General features: G+C 46.3%; 1 protein-coding gene across 1 annotated transcript in view; it reads right to left on the bottom strand.

Moving 5' to 3' along the window:
* KIRREL3 (kirre like nephrin family adhesion molecule 3) overlaps nt 1-19,753 on the bottom strand; it is a 370,228-nt gene that overhangs the window by 82,969 nt on the left and 267,506 nt on the right. The window contains exons 9-10 of the mRNA XM_056860874.1: nt 7,724-7,872; nt 5,538-5,665 (exon numbers count right to left, since the gene is read on the bottom strand). Coding sequence (XP_056716852.1) covers nt 5,538-5,665; nt 7,724-7,872 — 277 coding nt within the window. The remainder of the gene's footprint in view (nt 1-5,537; nt 5,666-7,723; nt 7,873-19,753) is intronic.

The following is a 19,753-nucleotide window of genomic DNA, read 5'->3' as shown; positions in this document are numbered from 1 at the left end:
AGGTTTTTTTGTGGAGAAACAGGGAAAACAAACCCGGTTCACCTGATTAGAGATGGCTGCTCATGTGGAGGAGTGGGAAATCATACCTGGTTCTCCAGATTAGAGTCCACCGCTCTGCCACTACACCATGCTGGAAGGAAAGGCCCTTTTGACCCCGGCTCCAAAAATGCCAAACTGTGGAATCTGTACAGACAAAAGGTCACGTGGGCTGCAGTGAAGAGTGGATTCAAGCAACAATAACCCTTCTTCATTTACACAGGGGAAAAGGTTATGTTCTTCTGTGGTTCATAGAGTTCTAGAGATAAAAGGTCCCAGGTTTAGCGCAGAACACCCAAAGCTAGAACATTCCCAAAATATGGCTGTCCAGATTTCCAGAGATGGAAAGCCCCAAGAAAAAGAAGAAGATGAAGAGTTGGTTTTTATATCCCGCTTTTCTCTACCAAAGGAGTCTTAAAGCAGCTTACAATCACTTTCCCTTCCTCCCCAACAGCAGGCACCTTGTGGGGCTGAGAGAGTTCGGAGAGATCTGTGACTAGCCCAAGAGACTAGCTCTGTTAGAGCTCTCTCAGCCCCACCTACCTCACAGGGTGTCTGCTGTGGGGAGGGGAAGGGAAGGTGATTGTAAGCTGGTTTGATTCTACCTTAAGTGGTAGAGAAAGTCAGCATGCAAAAACCAACTCTTCTTGTTCTTCTTCATCTAGGCCAGTTACTTACTCATATCACAGGTACCCATGTCAATGAGCACTTGGGTATGGTCAGGGCAGTCCATGTGGGCTCAAAAGGCTGGAAACAGTCATCTATACATCAGTACTGGAGGATCTAAGATCTGCTAAGATTTATTTGAGGAATCCAATTGTGGTTATTACATTCTTTTGAAAAAAAAAAACCAGTCATGAACTGGAAGGACCTAGGAGTTATGAAAACAGTCATGAACTGGAAGGACCTAGGAGTTATGAAAACAGTCATGAACTGGAAGGACCTAGGAGTTAGAGCTACACATTATGGCTGATAAGGGGCTTCCCAATGTTGGGTTCTGCTCCAGGACCTGTCCATGTTGTGACATTATCACATGTTGTGTTTTTCTATCCCAGTTTGCACTGGTTGGCTGCTGCTTGGCAGGGCATGATAAAGTCATGGAATGTATAAGTGATGCAACACATTATGAAGGGAAAAGTCTTAGCAGTTATGTTTTTAGGAACTGCCCGTGAACACATGAAGCTGCCTTATACTGAATCAGACCCTTGGTCCATCGAAGTCAGTATTGTCTACTCAGACCAGCAACGGCTCTCCAGGGTCTCAGGCTGAGGTCTTTTACATCACCTACTTGCCTAGTCCCTTTAACTGGACATGCTGGGGATTGAACCTGGGACGTACCCTTGGCAAATGAGCAAGTACTGCAGAGGCTTTGAGCTTGGGGCCTTTTGGAAGTAGTTGCCTGGATGGCAGAGCAAGGAAAATGCCCTCATCTGTGAGGAACCATATTGGCTCAGTATATGAAATAGATAGGCAGCCTGTTCTTGCAGAACAGAGCAAGATTTGAAGCATGGTTCAGTATTTTATCACCTGTGTTAAGAGCTAGCTGGTGCTCTTGAAGAGCATGGTTTTTTGGAGAGGTTTTCCATGGCAGAAATGCATCAACGCTGATATCTCTATAATTTTTTAGTATCCTGTAATCTTGTCTAGAGCAATGTGGGCCTCGGAGCAGCACAGCCCAGCTATTTGTCAGCTAGAGGGAGCTAAAGGCATGAAAGAACGGACAGTTGCCTTTCCGAGACAAGCCATTTGTAACTCCCCCTGACTCCTAAAAAGACTTCCTTCTTCCTTGATCTGCCCAAGGTCTAGAAGGAAAGACAGAAAAGGATGATTCAGCTCATGAAAGAAACAAAGGAGATGAGAACTGCAGATAGGGGTGGCTCTTTGCTGCACTCACAGAATGCAAAAAGGGAGGGGAAGTTAACTTTTCCCTTGACAAGTTTCCTGCTAGCAGTTGAAGGAGGTAAGTGAGTGCAATGCTGTTCTGAAGGAGTAACAGTAGAAAGCAAAAAAGGTTTAATCAGAACCCAAGAGGCTGAGGAGCAGGTCATCTTAGCAGACCCAGCGGACTTGTTGGATAAAGTTGGCATCTGTCCCTGGTGCTGAAATTGGTGGCGAGCTGGGAGCTGAGTTGCTTAGTGGAAGCCATGTCACAGGCATCATCTGGATGGCCCACGCATGGCTGGGAAGCACATCCGTGTCAGCTAATCTGAAAGGCTTCCTCCTCCTTCCTGAAAGGGACAGTTATGGCTCACTGGTTGAGTATCTGGTTGGAATGCAGAAGGTCCCAGGTTCAGTCCTTGGCATCAGCAGTTAAAAGGAGCAGGTAGTAGGTGACTGACCTCTCTACCCAGTGGTCTGACTCAGTATAAGACCATTTCATGTGTTCTTGTGTACTAAATAAATATACATAGATGACCTCTAGTAATACTAGAGGCACAGGAAGGGAGGGAATGGAGAGGAGTTTGGGGAAACAGAACCCAGAAAAAGAAATCATGTCTGGATGGAGACCCCTTTTTACTGCCCCCAAATATCTCTGCGCTGCATGGGAGATATAATAGTTTGTAATGTAAAATAATTTTTTTTACAAGACCTTTCAAATCAACTTGCCCTTAATCTAACGCTCTAGTTAACTTTGCATTCTACCATGTGTGTGTGTGTGTGTGTGTGTGTGTGTGTGTGTGTGTGTGTGTATTGCCTTACACACCCAGGTAGAGAAGGAAAAATGGATATACCTGATTAAAGTATATACTTGAATGTGGCTCAAGTGTTGCACAGAAGGGATTTGGTGCTCATAAGAATGGTAAATCTTCGTTCAACCTTATGAGTCACCAGTGACAACTTCTTAGTAATAATTTTTATTGGTTTTCTGAGTGCTCATATTGTTCACTGCTGACTCAATATTTTCAGTTCAATCTACCTCTCAGATACTGTTGCACATGCATCGTTTGCTTGTCATTGCATGGATCATGGGTTTTAGAGTCTTCAACCCACTGAAACAGTCTTTGATGTTACACTGCATCACGGAGTTCTGATCTAAGTGAAAATGTGCCCGCTGTTTACAGGCAGCTTTGTGTATAAACCAACTCCATTAAAACGTTTTGCATTTCCGGGACAGAAAAGCTCTATGTGCTGTAATAAACACAGATGCATCCTCAAAGTATGCTGCAGTCAGCAAGCAATGGAGAGGAGCCAGGTGTGAGAAACTGAATCCAAAGAGAAGTTATGCCTACATAGTCACACAGCTACAGCATTAAATTTCTTTGAATATATTTTAGGAATGCTACAACACCAGCAGTCCACTCTTATTATACAGAGCTTCTATACGAAACATCTCAGCTTCATAGGACTGTATTGTACAGAGATACCACAGCCTTCTTGTGTGTGTTAAGTGCCATCCTGTCGCTTCCAACTCATGGCGACCCTATGAATGAAAGTCCTCCAAAATGTCCTATCTTTGACAGCCTTGCTCAGATCTTGCAAATTGAAGGCTGTGGCTTCCTTTATTGAGTCAATCCATCTCTTGTTGGGTCTTCCTCTTTTCCTGCTGCCCTCAACTTTTCCTAGCATGACTGTCTTTTCCAGTGACTCTTGTCGTCTCATAATGTGACCAAAATACGATAGCCTCGGTTTAGTCATTTCAGCTTCTAGGGTCAGTTCAGGCTTGATTTGATCTATAACCCACTGATTTGGTGTGTTTTTTTGGCAGTCCATGGTATCTGTCACACTCTCCTCCAACACCACATTTCAAAAGAATCTACTTTCTTCCTATCAGCTTTCTTCAATGTCCAGCTTTCACGCCCATACATAGTAATAGGGAATACGATGGCATGAATTAACTTAATCTTGGTGGCCAGTGACACATCCTTACAGTTCAGAACCTTTTTTAGCTCCTTCATGACTGCCCTTCCCAGTCTCAATCTCCTTCTGATTTCTTGGCTGCAGTCTCCCTTTTGGTTGATGATGGAGCCAAGGAATAGAAAGTCTTCAACAATTTCAATTTCCTCATTGTCAACCTTAAAGTTGTGTAATTCTCCTGTAGTGATTACTGTTGTCTTCTTGATGTTCAGCTGTAGTCCTGCTTTGGCACTTTCTCTTTTAACTTTCAGCAGTAGCCTTCTTAGTCCACAGTTAATCAAAATGAAAAGTAGCATTTATAGCATTCAAAGCACTTTACATGCATTATCTTCTCTGAATCCTTACAATAACCTTATAAGATGGGCAGGCATTATTACTTTCACACTGTAGATACTGGGCTGCAGTTGAGAATGGAAGCTGCTTGTGTAAGACTACCAAGCATGTGGCCAAGAGGAGATGAAAACCGGGGCCTCCCAGATCATGACTCAAATCTCTCTGCCACTGTGCCACAACAACTCCAGGGATAGGTATGTTTTTGACAACAGCTACAGAGACCTTCAAGTTCTTTGCCCTTCAGAATTAGCTGTGTCTCTCTGAAAGCTAGGAGGAGAGCTCGCAAACAGATCTCCGCGTCTGTTTATAAAGTTTCTCCTGCCACAAAGAGGTTAAGTGAAGCTTTGGCCTTTCGTTAGCCCTAGATGCTGCTCATAATGGAAATCAATTTGTCTTCTATTAGGGCTCCCTTGCAAAGATCACCTTTGAGCGCAAGAACGTGGAAAGTGCTGAGGATGTCATGGAAACCCCACTCTCTTTTTTATTGTCCAGTTACAGAAATCAAACACCTTGACCTCAAATTTCCCTTCTCTTCTCTTAAACTGCTGAGTACCTTTCCCAACCATATCTGGTTGCTGTTGAATCTATGGAGCTGTCTTTTATCATTGGCCCACTCAGCCCTGACTGAGGACAGGGTCTCAGGTCCAGAAGGTGGTTACCAGCAATTACTCCTTGAGATCCTTTAATGAGAAGGGGAGGGGCCGTGGTTCAATGGCAGAGCATCTGCTTGGCATGCAAAAGGTCCCAGGTTCAATCCCTGGCATCTCCAGTTAAAGGGACTAGGCTGGTAGGTGATGTGAAAGACCCCTGCCTGAGACCCCGGAGAGCCGCTGCCGGTCTGAGTAGACAATACTGACTTTGATGGACCAAGGATCTGATTCAGTATAAGTCAGCTTCATGTGTTCATGTGAGAAGTGTCAGGGTTTGAACCTGGATGGATCCCAACAGTCATTTCCACTAGAGGAAGGGGGTAAGATTTTTGCCAATTTCCCCTTCTTGCTATAGACCTCTGATACGCCCTCATGCTGTTCTAATGATCCCTCGGGAGCAGCATTTCAGAGAGGGCAGTGGGCTTCAGCAAGAGCAGAAAGGCAGGGAAGTTGGATCGCTTTTAGGAAAGTGTCTTCGGTTACTGTATATTATTGCAGGGATACACCCCAGGGTCTACTACAGTTATAAGGCCAAGGCGATCTAGGCAATGCATGCAAAGCAGTTATAATGCACATTCCACCCATCTTGAATGGCTGGGAGTCCTGGCTTTCCTAACACGTAGCTCTTCCTTAACATCTGCACCCAGCACCCTGCCTCCTTACCACACCCGAGCCTCGCTTCATCCAGACGATGGTGAGGGACGGATTTCCGATCCAGGCACAGTTAAAAACAGCGTCTGATCCGAGGTCGACAAGGAGAGACTGTGGCTCCGACATCATTCGTGGCCCAACTGTAATAACAGATTATCATAGAAAAGGGTCTCAGCAATTCAACTATTCTTCAGGCTCAGGGAGGAAAGTAGGATAACAGACCATTGGAGCACTGAGGGTGGGGTCAACATACTTGGGTGAGAGCTTGCTACTTTTAAAGCCTTCCTTTCCATTTCAAGCTCCAATGGCCCAAAGGTCTTGAGTAGTAAATGGGGAGCCTTTATTTCTTTAAGGAAAATATGGTGGAGAGATACTTGGCCACCACCAATGTTGTTCTTGGATCTCTATCCACTGGCAAAAAGGGGACTAATTTATTTTTTGTTACAGTGGCAGGCAATTTAATTAAAATAGGGGTAATCCACGGACAGTGATAAGAATTGTATTGGAGACATTCCAACATCATATGAATTAGTGTGTCAACTCTCGTCAGATCACATGGACAAAGTCTATGCAAATAAGGTAAGTTATCATATCTTCCATTTAGCACCGCCAAAGGAGCGGCATTCAAGCGAGTGAGCATAAAGGCTCTGCAGTAACAAGGGACTGTGTTGCATAGTGGTTAAAGGTGGTGGTTTGGAGTGGTAGACTCTAATCTGGAGAACCAGGTTTGATTCCCCACTCCGCCACATGAGCAGTGGATGCCAATCTGGTGAACTGGGTTGGTTTCCCCACTCTTACACATAAAGCCAACTGGGTGACCTTGGGCTAGTCACAGCTCTCTCAGCCTCATCTACCTCACAGGGTGACTGTTGTGGGGAGGGGAAGGGAAGGTGATTGTAAGCTGGTTTGATTCTCCCTTAAGTGGTAGAGAAAGTCAGCATATAAAAACCAACTCTTCTTCTTCTCAGGTTGCTTAAATAAGATGGGGTTCACAAAGATCGAAGGATACCCAAAAATTGGGTACAGCATACTCTCTGAGCATGCATTATAGAGCTGGATGACATAAATGGCACATGCAGAGGAAGTCTGTGGCAAATTTGGCTAAGAGCAAGAGGGCCCATGGGACCAATTATGCTACCGAATCAAGCCTGCATTCCTGCCTGCCTTTCTACCTTTGTTTACTTTATGAAGACCTCATTTTATTCCCTAAAGGAGATCCAAAGCAGCTTACAACATTCTCCTTTCCTTCACTGTATCCTCACAACAACCCTGCGAGTTAGGTTAGTTAGACTGAGAGTGCATGACTGGCCCAAGGTCAGCTAGCAAACTTCCATGGCAGACTCAGGAGTCGAACCTGAGTCTCCCAGATCCTAGCCCACACTAACCATCACACCGCACTGGCTATGTATTATGCCGCTGCTAGCTCCAAGATTCATGTATTGTGGCTGCTAGGTAGACTTGGGATGCAATTCAAGGAATACTTTCTCAAGAGCAATCCCAACTGAATAAAATGGGTCTTGTTTCTGAGATGATCTGCTTGGGATCGCTTCCTCAACAGACTTAACCATGTAGGCTGCACAGATGTTATGTTACTCTGGCTCTAGCACACATTGGACACAAATGTGGCATACTCGCGGGGAGGCTAGCCACCACGGGTCTAACTTCACAACAGGAAGCTGCTTTATATCATACATATATATTTCTTTCAGTGGTAAACTAAAGTGTGGGAAGTCTTTTTCTCTCTCTGGTATCTCCAGCAATGGATGAAATGAGGCACTGGAAGATAGAGAAAAAGGTGCAGCAGGAAAATTCATTTGATGTATAGTTATATATATATAGTTATGGATCCCTATGTGTTTCATGCATGTGGTAACTTACAGAGAGATTGCTACTCTACAGATTCCTGGTGAAGCAGAATGCAAATGCACAGGGATGTATAACTATAAATAAAACATATTTTCCCACTGCACTTTTCCCCCTCTTCCTGGATTCTGTATTGGTGCAGCCCTTTTCTACTGTTTGCTGAAACTGGGCGCACTCAGGTAGGAAGACTGACTTCTCTTCGCTTTAAGAAACCCTCAACGTTTTCTCTCTGTTTTCCACTACTCAGCCAACTATCAAATCAGAAAGCGGCCAGTCAGAGCCGTTTATCCTATCAGACGGTGCCTCTGAAGTTTCAGACGACAAGCCATACTCACAGTAGACATCGACCGTCCTGCTGATGTTGGTACTTCCCAAAGCGTTCGTCACCTCGCAGGAAATTGGTTCGAAAAAGTAGGTGTGGTCAACAATAGCCTCGTAAGAGTCACCTGATGCTTCTTTGATGATATGTCCCTTTTTGGCCCACCTACGGGACACAAGAAAACAGAATCGAGGGGCTGTGTTAGAACGGCATCCGTACAGAAACCAGAATGTGCTTTCAGGATATAGAGGCCATATAAAAGCAGATGGTAAAAAAGCAGGAATCTGACCAAATCACTGTTTAAAGAAGAGTTGGTTTTTATATGCCAACTTTCTCTATCACTTAAGGAAGAATCAAACCGGCTTACAATCACCTTCCCTTTCCCTCCCCACTAGAATGTGTGGTAGGTGGGGCTGAGAGAGCTCGAAGAGCACTGTGACTAGCCCAAGGTCACCCAGCTGGCTTCATGTGTAGGAGTGGGGAAACAAATCCAGTTCACCAGATTAGCCTCTGCCGCTCATGTGGAGGAGTGGGGAATCAAACCCGGTTCTCCAGATCAGAGTCCACCGCTCCAAACCACCGCTCTTAACCACTACACCATGCTGGCTCTCTGTCTGGTCACTGTTGTGATATATGTAAATAAATTGCAAAGTGCCCCCCACATAGAAGTCAGATCAGCATGCTAGGTGATTGCATGCAAATGCTTTGCCAGGGAAAGCAGTTCTTGTGGGTTGGATCCAGTCTAAATTTTCCACTGATGGAAGGCACTGATAGAAGGCAGTTCCGTCAATGGAAAAGAAATGTCCTCCCTCCTTCTCTCCCTCCCATTGCAACCCATTGGTCTCCCCAAAATGCTGCTCCTGGTCTCCTCTTAAGAACATAAGAAAAGCCATGCTGGATCAAACCAAGGTCCATCAAGTCTAGCAGTCTGTTCACACAGTGGCCAACCAGGGAACGGATCCTCAGGAATGGCATGAAGCTCAACTAAGGGGTCTCCAGCAGGAAGAAGGAATTGGCAGAAATTACACCTTCCCTTCCATTAGCAGGAAATTTAGTCCAGATCCAACCCTATGTGAGCAAACTTACTCCCCCAACATTTTTTGAGCAACCCTCCCAACACACTGGTCCCCAGAGTAGGCATCTGAGGAGTGCTTCATATGCCACTGCAAAAGAGCCAATGGGGTATGGGGCCGGGGGGAAGTCTGTTGGCTGTGACATAAGGAGGCCTGGGTTCCATACTTGTCTCTCAGCCATGGAACTCACCAGCAGTGCAACCCTAGACAGAGTTACACTCTTCTAAGGCTGCTGACTAAGGTGCAACTCTGCTTAGAACTGCACTGCAGGTAACTCTGGTCCAGTCACCCGGGCTATTCTGAGGATGAATTGGGGAAAGCCCTTTGGGGCCAGGGTGAATTGCAGCCACACATGCATGTCTACCAGTGGATAACAGCACCTTCCAACAGTGATCCAATGTTTTGAATGAAACATCAGGGACGAACCACCCAAAATAGCTTTCCAGATACAATGCTCACTGGAGTCAGTTTACACATTCAGCTGCCAGTCAACAAATATTGAGAGATTAGTTGGTGGGACATCAAGGTGTCTCTCTGCATGTGAATGAGCTCAACCACAGTAAGCCAAATACCAGTGTACTGATTGCTTTTCGGCATTTTCGTGGTAGGCCCTAAACCAGGGATGTCAAATATAAGGCCTGGGGGCCAGATCCGGCCCCTCGAGAGCTCTTATCAGGCCCGTGAGCTAGCTGAGGCAGCCCCCCCATCTTGAGGTGTCACTGATCAAAGACTGTTAAATAAAAGAAAACCCTGTAAGAGTGTTATTGTTTTAAGCATGTTTTTATTTTAAGTAAAAAATAACGTAAAAAAATAATATCATTAATTGGCTTTGCCTGTGTCTTTTATACAGTTTGTATCTCTGATACCTGGCATTACATTTTATGGTACACATGGCCCGGCCTGACCAAGTGACATTTATGTCATATCTGGCCCTCGTAACATATGAGTTTGACACCTCTGCCCTAAACCATCAAAGAATCTGCCGGCTTGCATTGGGGAAGCACGATATGCTCAGTGTAAATGGCTTCCTCAAGAAAGAGCAATGTTATGGGAGTCAAGAAATACTTTGCAAGCAACACGCAGCCCTTTCCAAAAATGTGTATCCATACAGACCTCAGGGTACCCTCGGGGTATACACAGTGGTATAAGCCACTTTTGGTACTATCAACCCCTGATCGACACCCTCGAGCATATTCCTCCAGGGAATTTTCACCATGACAGACATCTCGTGCTTGGCTGCAGATGGCTGAATCTGCAGACAGCATGGAAGTGGAATGTGTAAATGGTAGAAGACGTCGCTAAACTATCTCCTGGGGTTGAGACCATCTGTAATGCAGATTCCAACTAATCTATCTTAGAAAGTTCATCCATCTATTCTAACTGAATGAGGCCTTGTTTAATTGACTCTTCCTTAATCTAGTTATATAACCTGTTGTTCCTGGCAATGTAGCAGGCGGCTGCCAACTGTTGTTTGTTATCTAAGAAATGTATGCATGAGCGTGCAGGGTTTTGATATTTCAAAAATACAATTCCCAAATTAAATGGGGTGGGGCTGCTGCACATCAATGCTTTGCATTCAGAAGGTCTCAGATTCAACCCCCAGCAGCTCCTATTAAGAGGAGGATAGGGCTATTCGTGGCTACTAGTCAAAAATGAATACTAGTCACGATGCATACCTATTCTCTCTAGTATCAAAGGAGCATGCCTATCATATTAGGTGCTGTGGAACACAGGCAGGATGCTGCTGCAGTTGTCTTGTTTATGGGCTTCCTAGAGGCAGCTGGTTGGCCACAGTGTGAACAGACTGCTAGACTTGATGGACCTTGGTTTGATCCAGCATGACCTTTCTTATATTCTTATGATCTCCAACAGTACTAGTAAGACTGGGATGAACCCTTGCCTAAGACTATGGACAGCAAAGACCTGGGAACCAAGGATTCTCTCTTCATGCAAATTACTCCCACATGTATAAAAGTGTATTAATTGCATTCCAAGCCTCAGTGAAGCTCATGGTGGTTTATGGGGGATCCTTAGGATCTGGTCTTTCATGAGGCAGTCTAATGCAGGTCACTGTAGTGGATACCAGTTCATAGATCAGGAGAGTCTTGGTGGGAATGCTGGCTGTTCCTGACACACACATATCCTTCAGATTACTGCCACGTGAGAAACAGACAGAAGCAGGTTCATTGGGAAGGTTGGCACTCTGGACTTGAACATGCAAGAAGGTCCCCAAGCTAACCCCACCACAAGTTGGGGCAGGGCCCTTGCGTGGGCCCCATGCCCACCGTGTCTGGAAGATGCCAAGTCCACACTTGGCGCTTCACACAGGCAGGCTGTCGACATTAAAAAAAAAAAAAACACAGTTGGGTTCCCCTGGGCTCCCCCCTCCCCTTCCTTTTTTTAATCAAAGGGAACGTTATCCCTTTAAGGCAGCTGAAATAACATTCCACCGGAAAGCCAAGCTGGCATTTGCAACATTGCAATGCGAAAAAATTGTCTTCGAGGACAAGCTGTCAACTCAGCACTTGAATTAAACTGCTGTTTACCAAACAATAAGCAAATGTGACCTAATGGGGCACCATCTGGCATCCCACCACGCTGGGGAGCTCCGAGCGGGTGAGAAGGAGGACCCGACCGAGCGGGTGAGACGAGATCAAGAGGCGCCGCAACACCGCCATGGAAAACGTGGAACCCCCCCAGCAAAGTCTGTGGCCATGAGCGTTCCCTGGAGAAGTTCGGCTCACTCATCTCTGGGCGACGACTGATTGAATCCTTTTCCAAAAATAAGGGAAGGAGAGGGGAGGACTCTGGCTTGTTTGAGATAAGAAGCCCGGTACTCAGATTAACCTGCGTGGGGTAGTTCCTTGTTCCAGCTGTACTAAAGGAGGGCACTGTGGGTGATGGCAGCCTGGTGGGAAAACAGTAATACCTTAACAGAAAGGAGGGAGATACACTGAAAGAAGCACGTTTCCCAATCATTATTGTAATAACAGAGCCAATGAAGCTGAAAACAGCACCACTGCCGTCTGCTGGTGATAAACAGCAGAACATGATGCTAAACACAGAACAGAAACCAGCACAAATGATCCGTTTCTGCCAACCAAACATATGCTCCAGACACACAAAACTGCCTTATGCTGAGTCAGACCACTGGTCTACACAATTTAAGAAAGATGTAGACAAGCTGGAACGTGTCCAGAGGAGGGCAACAAAGATGGTGAGGGGTCTGGAGACCAAGTCCTGTGAGGAAAGGTTGAAGGAGCTGGGTATGTTTAGCCTGATGAGGAGAAGACTGAGAGGGGATATGAGAACCATCTACAAGTACTTGAAGGGCTGTCATATAGAGGAGGATGCCGAATTGTTTTCTGTTGCCCAAGGAGGTTGGACCAGAACCAAAGGGTTTAAATTAAATCAAAAGAGTTTCCATCTAGACATTAGGAAGAATTTTCTAACAGTTAGAGTGGTTCCTCAGTGGAACAGGCTTCCTCAGGAGGTGGTAAGCTCTCCTTCTCTGGAGGTTTTCAAGAAGAGGTCAGATGGCCATCTGTCAGCAATGCTGATTTCTATTACCTTAAGCAGATCATGAGAGTGAGGGCATCTTGGCCATCTTCTGGGCATGGAGTAGGGGTCACTGGGGGTGGGGTGGGGTAGTTGTGAATTTCCTGCATTGTGCAGGGTGTTGGACTAGATGACCCTGGTGGCCCCTTCCAACTCTATGATTCTATGATTCTAAGGTCACTATTGTCTACTCTGACTGGCAGCAGCTTTCCAGGGTCTCGGGCAGAGGTCTTTCATATCACTTACTATCTGGTTTTTTTTTAACCTGGAGATGCCAGGGACTGGACGTGTGACCTTCTGCTTGCAAAGCCCATCTTCTACCAGTAAGCCATTGTCCCTCCCTGAAGAAGAGCCCACCCAGGGAAGAGATTTCCTGTGGAGGAGTGGGGAATCAAACCCACTTCTCCAGGTTAGAGTCTATCGCTCCAAACCACTGTTATTAACCACTCCACCATGCCATGCACACTGTACCATTGGGCTTTTACGGTGTGGAATTAGCAGGGCAGCATGGAAAAGGGTTGCCCTCGCTGTGTGCCACTGCATGACTGGAGGATTCTGGGCACCTCCGTGTGTTTCTGCAGGCAGGGGGGGATGGCACGACTTCTGTGTAAAAATAGTCAAGAAGGAGCTGAAGTGTTCCAGGAGGGGATGGAGGCAAGGGAAGAGGTTTTTCAAAACTCCACGCAAAGAAGAGAAACCAAGAGCACCAGCCATTTTTCAGAGACCCATCGTAACACTTAACGCAGCTCAAGGAAGGTTCCGCTAGAGCACTTTCCACTCTCCTATTTGCCCTCTTGACAAAGTGGGTTGCAGAGAATACTACGATGTTGGTCGATGAGGTCTAAAACTGCACAAAGCACTGATTGACCTAGCATGCCTGTCCTCTTCAAGCCAACCCTGCGCATCAGCGCATGCTGGCAATGTGTCCCAGCGGTGCTGGATTGCCAATTTGGAATCCTCACTGCAGAGCTTGAACATCCTTGTGTTTTGATTAGAACTCATATTGGAGTAGAGGACGAAGACAGAGAAAACCCAATTGCAGCCTCTCCCCACATCCTCGATTGCTTCCCCTCACAGCAGTGCAATAAGACGCTCAAGAAAGTGCTGCAGCTATTTCCCGTCCTGCCAATTACTCCAAGCATACCTGCTGCCTTTTCCTAGTTTAAAGGGATGCTGAGCATTCCCCTTCTCTTTGTTCTTGTGTGGGCCTTTTCTGTTTCATTGCTATAGGGCAGCAGCCTGCAATACACCTAGCCTCCACTGAAAAGTCCTAGTGTTTGTTAGAGAACATCAGGAGGCTCCAGGCGTTTTGTGCCTCCCAGATACACGCTCAGTCTTTTCTGTTTGTGACCACAGCACGCAGGCAGAAGCGGCTGTGACCCCCCCCCCCCCCCGCGGTAATGTGATTTCTACAATGGAACTAATAATGAGTCTATCGGGTGATTTGAGAACGTGAAAACAGTGCGTGTGAGCGCCTACAGCTACTTCTCCCTGCATGCTGTGGTCGCAAAAGGAATGGGACAGTATGTGTCTGGGAGGGACAAAACTCCCAATTTATGTCCTCATGTCACTCCCATAAAGTCTTCATGTCACCCAACAGTCATGATGACTCTGCAGTAGGGTTGCCAGGTCCCTCTTTGTCACCAGCGTGAGGTTTTTGGGGAGGAGCCTGTGGAGGGTGGGGTTTGGGAAGGGGAGGGACTTCAATGCCACAGAGTCCAATTGCCAAAGTGGCCATTTTCTCCAGGTGAACTGATCTCTATCAGCTGGAGATCAGTTGTAATAGCAGGATATCTCCAGCTACTACTTGGAGGTTGGCAACCCTACTTTGCAATGCGTTGATACCGGGGTGTCAAACATAAGGCCCGCAGGCCAGATCCGACCCCTTGAGATCTCTTATCTGGCCCGCAAGCCAACTGAGGCAGCCACACCCTCCACTCTCAGTCTGGGCTGGCGAGGCGTGGCTCGGCCCTCACCAAGTGATATTTATGTCATATCCGGCCCTCATAACAAATGAGTCCGATGCCCCTGTGTTGATAGATCCTTTTGACACACACACACAGAAAGGAGGCCCCTAGTTACACTCTGACAATGTTGCTTCTAATGCGGGAGACGGGAACTCTCCTCTGGAGACCCAAGTGTTCCTGGTCTCTACTGCCAGTAGATGGAGACCTCCTTTCTCCAGCCATCTCCCAAACTCCCTAACTCGCTCTTTTCATTTAGACTCACAGGTGACACCCAGCCAGGCTACAATGTTGCCCTCAACCAAGCAGCTGGCACCCAAGTTACATTGACCATGACCAGACTCGAATTCTTGCATATTTGCCTTTGTGGGCACCCTGCAAAGAGATCTCGAATGTCATCATGGAGACATCTCAATTGTCACAAGTTTCCACACAACTAGCAAGTTGGAGGTGTCCTGGGAATGCTAGAAGACCTGGAACAGTGACACCAAAGGGGGTTGAAATCTGTAAGAAGTTCTTTGGAAGTACTGTTGAGTGTGTGGTTAGAAACCGGAAGGAGGAGAGGGAAAAAGCCCCGCCTGATGACACAAGCTTTTTTGAAAGAGATGTATTAAACAGTACAGATGTGAGCTCAATTTGTATGCATTTATCTCCTTTCTTCACTCATTTATCTTCACGCCTCCAACAGATGCTGACTAGCCATTTTGACTCCCCCTTCATCCCGCTTGGTGACTGGGGCGTGTATGGAAGTAAATCAACTCCCCCCTCCCTTCACCCTACTTCTTCCTTTAATAATTAATCCAGTGACTTTGCTTGTATTTTTTTTTTTTTGCCTTTCTTTCTGCTTGTTGAGGGAGGCACACTTCCAACTTGTGCGTTATCATCTCTGTTCCTGCTCGAGACAGGAGGCCATACTCAGGCTGGGCCAATAACAACACAAATACTTTATGAGTACTGTATTTTCTCTAGTCCAGAAGAGATCTGTGTATCTTGTCTCACTCATCCTTACAACACAGGCCAGTAATATTGCACAAGGTAGACTGAAACTGAAAATAGTCATTTTTAAAAATAAAGTTGAAAGTGGTATGATAGAGGCATTGACGCCCTTGATGTATCCACACTTCCTGGTCCTATCATTGTTTCTGTTTAAATGTACTTCCTACCTAGATGTCATCATGAGATGCACTCCCCCCAGCAACTCTCTAGGGGAGGGGCCGTGGCTCAGTGGCAGAGTGTCTGCTTGGCATGCAGAAGGTCCCGTGTTCAATCCCCGGCATCGCCAGTTAAAGGGACTAGGCAAGTAGGTGATGTGAAAGACCTCTGCTTTATGTGTTCATGTGTGTGTTCCCATTTTCACTTGGGCGCTTAATCACTTGATACATTTATTTATTTACTTCGTTTTGTTCCTGCCTTCCTCTCCAATGGGGATCCAAAGTGACTTAGACTGTTCTCCTCTCTGCCCTTTTATCCCCACAACAGTCCTGTAAGGTAGGCTAGGCTGCAAATGTGTGACTGGCCCAGCAAGCTTCTCTGGCAGAGATTTGAACCTGGGTCTCCCATGCCCTGGTACAACACTTTAACCAATAGAGATCAGTTAACCTGGAGAAAATGGCCGCTTTGGCAATGGCATTGAAGTCCCTCCCCTCCCCAAACCTCGCCCTCCTCAGGCTCCACCCCCAAAATCTCCCACTGGTGGTGAAGAGGGACCTGGCAACCCTACCTTTTGAGCCTGTGGGCCCATTGGGAATTCTGGCACAGGGTGATGGGTACAATCACAAATGGCTGCCACAGGAGGTGAAGCCAATCACAAAATGTCAGGGAGTAAGGTTAAAAGTCACTCTAATAGCACTCTTCAACATGTCGACATTTCAGTCTGCCCAGCCAATCAGAAGTCCTGCTGGGCAAAATCCCTACCTAGCCCCACCCACTATCTAAAAGTACTTGGTGGGTGCCAGAAAAGGTGTCGGCGGGCACCATAGCACCCACCGGCACTACGTTAGGGACCCCTGCTCTAGCCTGTGGCACCGGCACCATTTCACATGTCAGGATCTCACGCTCAGTGTGGATGCTGCAGTGACGAAGTGGAGTTCTCCCCACTGGCCCTGACCCCATTTCATCATGCACAAGGGGTGGCAGGGAATGGCCAAAGAGCCCCTGGAGATTTGTGCGTGTGCCTTCATGGGCAGAACTACCAGGGATGCTAACAACAGGAGTCTGCCTTGTGCTTGCGATGCAATTCTCTTGCACTAAGTTGGACCTGCTCCCTGATGACCTGGGATTCTATTCGAAATGGATCTGGGAAGACACCTAAAATCTGCAAAATCCACGCCCCCAATTTTACCACCATCTACTTCCTACTTGAAGTGTCCTGGGTGTTTTCTTTTTTTAATCCTGTCCTCTCCCTCGGTCTTCTATTTGGATTTTCACATAATGTGTTTTTATCTTGCGGCTCTTTACCTTCCCTTATTCCCGGGGATGGAAACAGTAAATGAGAAGCTCGAGTCCATGAAATGAAAAGCCAGAGTTAATTAGTTCCTATCAACATGATTACAGAAAGCTTTAGGGACTGAGCACCTAATTGTGCAGAAAGTCCCATTTTGGGTGATTAAGTTCAAGGCAAATCTTTTTCAGGGGCACAGTAGCTCGCCTCCCTGGGTCCCTTCTCTTCCTGGGTGTCGGGAGGGAAATTGGCCACTGGGTCTAGTACCACATTGTGGGAAAGACATGATCCTTCCAACCAGCTTGCAATCAGCTTGCAAAATGAAGACACGTTCATTTTAAATAGGTGAGATGCGGCGTGCTCCATCAACACCAGTGCCAGGTGACAAAGAATCACCGGCTCCCCATAAGCACACATTTCCTAGTCTGAAGTTAGCATCTGACACCTGAAACCACTAATCAAAACCTCGTGTACCAGCTGACACTGACATGCATCCAAACAAACAGAAGCAACCTCGGGCCCAAATAGTTCTGCGTTTCTGCAGATGCAGGAGGCATTTCCACGACTGCAGCAGCATTATCCTGCCTGTGTTGCAAAGTGCCTAATATAATAGGCATGCTCCTCTGATCTTGGAGAGAATAGGTATGCATCATGACTATTATCCATTTTTACTAGAGCACCTTCTAGTTGGGCTCACGTTCTGCTCACCACTAGAGAGCAGAGAACTGGTTTTTCAGCAAGCAGTTCAGCCATTTGTGATCCTCAACAAGGCAGGCCTTCAGGTTCTCAGTCCTCATGTTGAGAACCTGAAGGCCTGCCTTGTTGAGGATCATAAATGGCTGAACTGCTTGCTGAAAAAGCAGCTCTCTGCTCTCTAGTGGCGAGCAGAACGTGAGCCCAACTAGAAAGTGCTCTAGTAAAAATGGATAATAGTCATGATGCATACCTATTCTCTCCAAGATCAGAGGAGCATGCCTATTATATTAGGCACTTTGCAACACAGGCAGGATAATGCTGCTGTAGTTGTCTTGTTTGTGGGCTTCCTAGAGGCACCTGGTTGGCCACTGTGTGAACAGACTGCTGGACTTGATGGACCTTGCTGGACTTGATGGACCAGCATGGCCGTTCATATGTTCTTATGCCTTCTAGGTGCTAAAATTACAATTTCTTAATATTTGTTGGGGCCACTGTACACTGACTTGTATAATGGTAGCATCCAAAGTGCCGTTGGGAGCTACAGGATCCAGCAACCTTGCTGGTGCTAAACAGGTCTTGGTCTATTCTGCACCAGGATGGAAGATTACCATGGTTCCCTATTTCATCATCACCTTGAGTACCGTAGCGGAAGTATGGCGGGACATAAATGTGATATGTAATTGAGTGAACCTTCCTCTGTTGGTCTCTACTCTGAAGTCACCCCTCCTGAAGGGACATATTACCATGAAACTTGCAAGAAGCCCTTGAAACAAATTACCCCAAATGTTGACATCCTACCACCTGCAGAGGGAAAAGAGCTAGCATCTTGTTGGAGATAAAGCTACAGAATGGTCCCTTTTCACAATAGGTGAGGGGGGGATGAAGGGAGGGTGAAAAGAAAGGGATAGGGCCTGGTGATGGTTAATGTCTCCCTCTCCTTGCAACAGATCAATCTGGAAAAGCATCTTGCCTAGACACAGATTCAATGAAGATGCAACAGAGAATCTACAGCAGCCTCTCACCCCCACCCTAAAGGAACACTGGTAAGGAAGCAAAGCCCTGAAGACAGCTGCTGTGGGAGTTGCCAGCAGATGTTCTCCTTTATGGACGATGATGAACCCATAATTAGAGCAAGGAAGAGTTTGCATCTGACACCCAAAGAGACAGTTATACTGACAGCTCTGCAAGGAAGACACAAGGTAGACACAACCCCCCGCAAAAAACAGAGCCGGGCCCATTATTGCTCCCATGGATTGCCTGCAAAAACATGTAGAGTTGGTTTTTATATACCCCGCTTTTTCTCTACCTCTAAGGAGTCTCAAAGTGGCTTACAATCACATTCCCTTCATCTCCCCACAACAGGCACCTTGTGAGGTAGGTGGGGCTGAGAGAGTTCTGAGAGAACTGTGACTAGCTCAAAGTCACCTAGCAGGCTTCATGTGGAGGAGTGAGGAAACAAACCCAGTTCTCCAGATAAGAGTCTGCCTCCCTTAACCACTACACTCACTAATTCTTCCTATTAGTCAATGCATAGCTTGAGAGCAGCACCATGAACACTTTGCTTGTGGGTCCTGGGCAGTTCAAGGAATTGAATGGAAATGAAAGAGCATTGCCCTTTCTGTGCAATCTGAGGAAGATTGGGGGGGGGGGGTTCTTGGTCCTTTTATCAGTGGAGTCCACCCCAGTTTTTTCCATATTTTGAGAACTATTTCCACACTGAGCTGTCTGCCAGAGAATTACTGGAAAGTCTTCTGAAGGCATGTCTGAAAGCATCCATGCAAGTTCACAAGAGTGCTAACCAGGTCTTATGAGACTCGTCAATGCTCTTCAAGAATGGTATGTTTACTGTACAACATATGCATCACCTTTCTTTGGGGGGGGGGAGAGAATAATAACGAGGATCAGGGTGAGTGGCAAGCTTGTCTACCATGGTTGATTACATTGAGGAACTCCTGCTAAGGTCCCAAAGACCCCGGAATCCATGTTACCAGATCTACAAGAATTCTCATGTATGCATATGAATCAGGAAATGAGGGTTTTTGGTATCCTCCACCTTAGAGTTGATTCCAAACCATCTGAGAGAACAGAGGCTATCTAGCCACCTGTGTCTATGTGCTGCTTCTAAAATACAGCCTTCTACAACTTCCTTTAAAAATCAACAAATAATGCTATAAGTACTCAAGCCAGACATCACCTTACAACTAGGAGTGTGGTAAACTGTATAATTTAGACTTATCGTATCTTCAAACATCAGACTTCTCAAATGTAGACATCACAGAGCCTTTCATTATTACTGATTTCATATATCTCCTGTG

The sequence above is a fragment of the Euleptes europaea genome, chromosome 14, assembly GCF_029931775.1.
Source record: "Euleptes europaea isolate rEulEur1 chromosome 14, rEulEur1.hap1, whole genome shotgun sequence".
Classification (NCBI taxonomy): domain Eukaryota; kingdom Metazoa; phylum Chordata; class Lepidosauria; order Squamata; family Sphaerodactylidae; genus Euleptes; species Euleptes europaea.
Note: the sequence above shows the minus strand (reverse complement) of the source record. Positions and strands in the feature narration are given on the sequence as shown.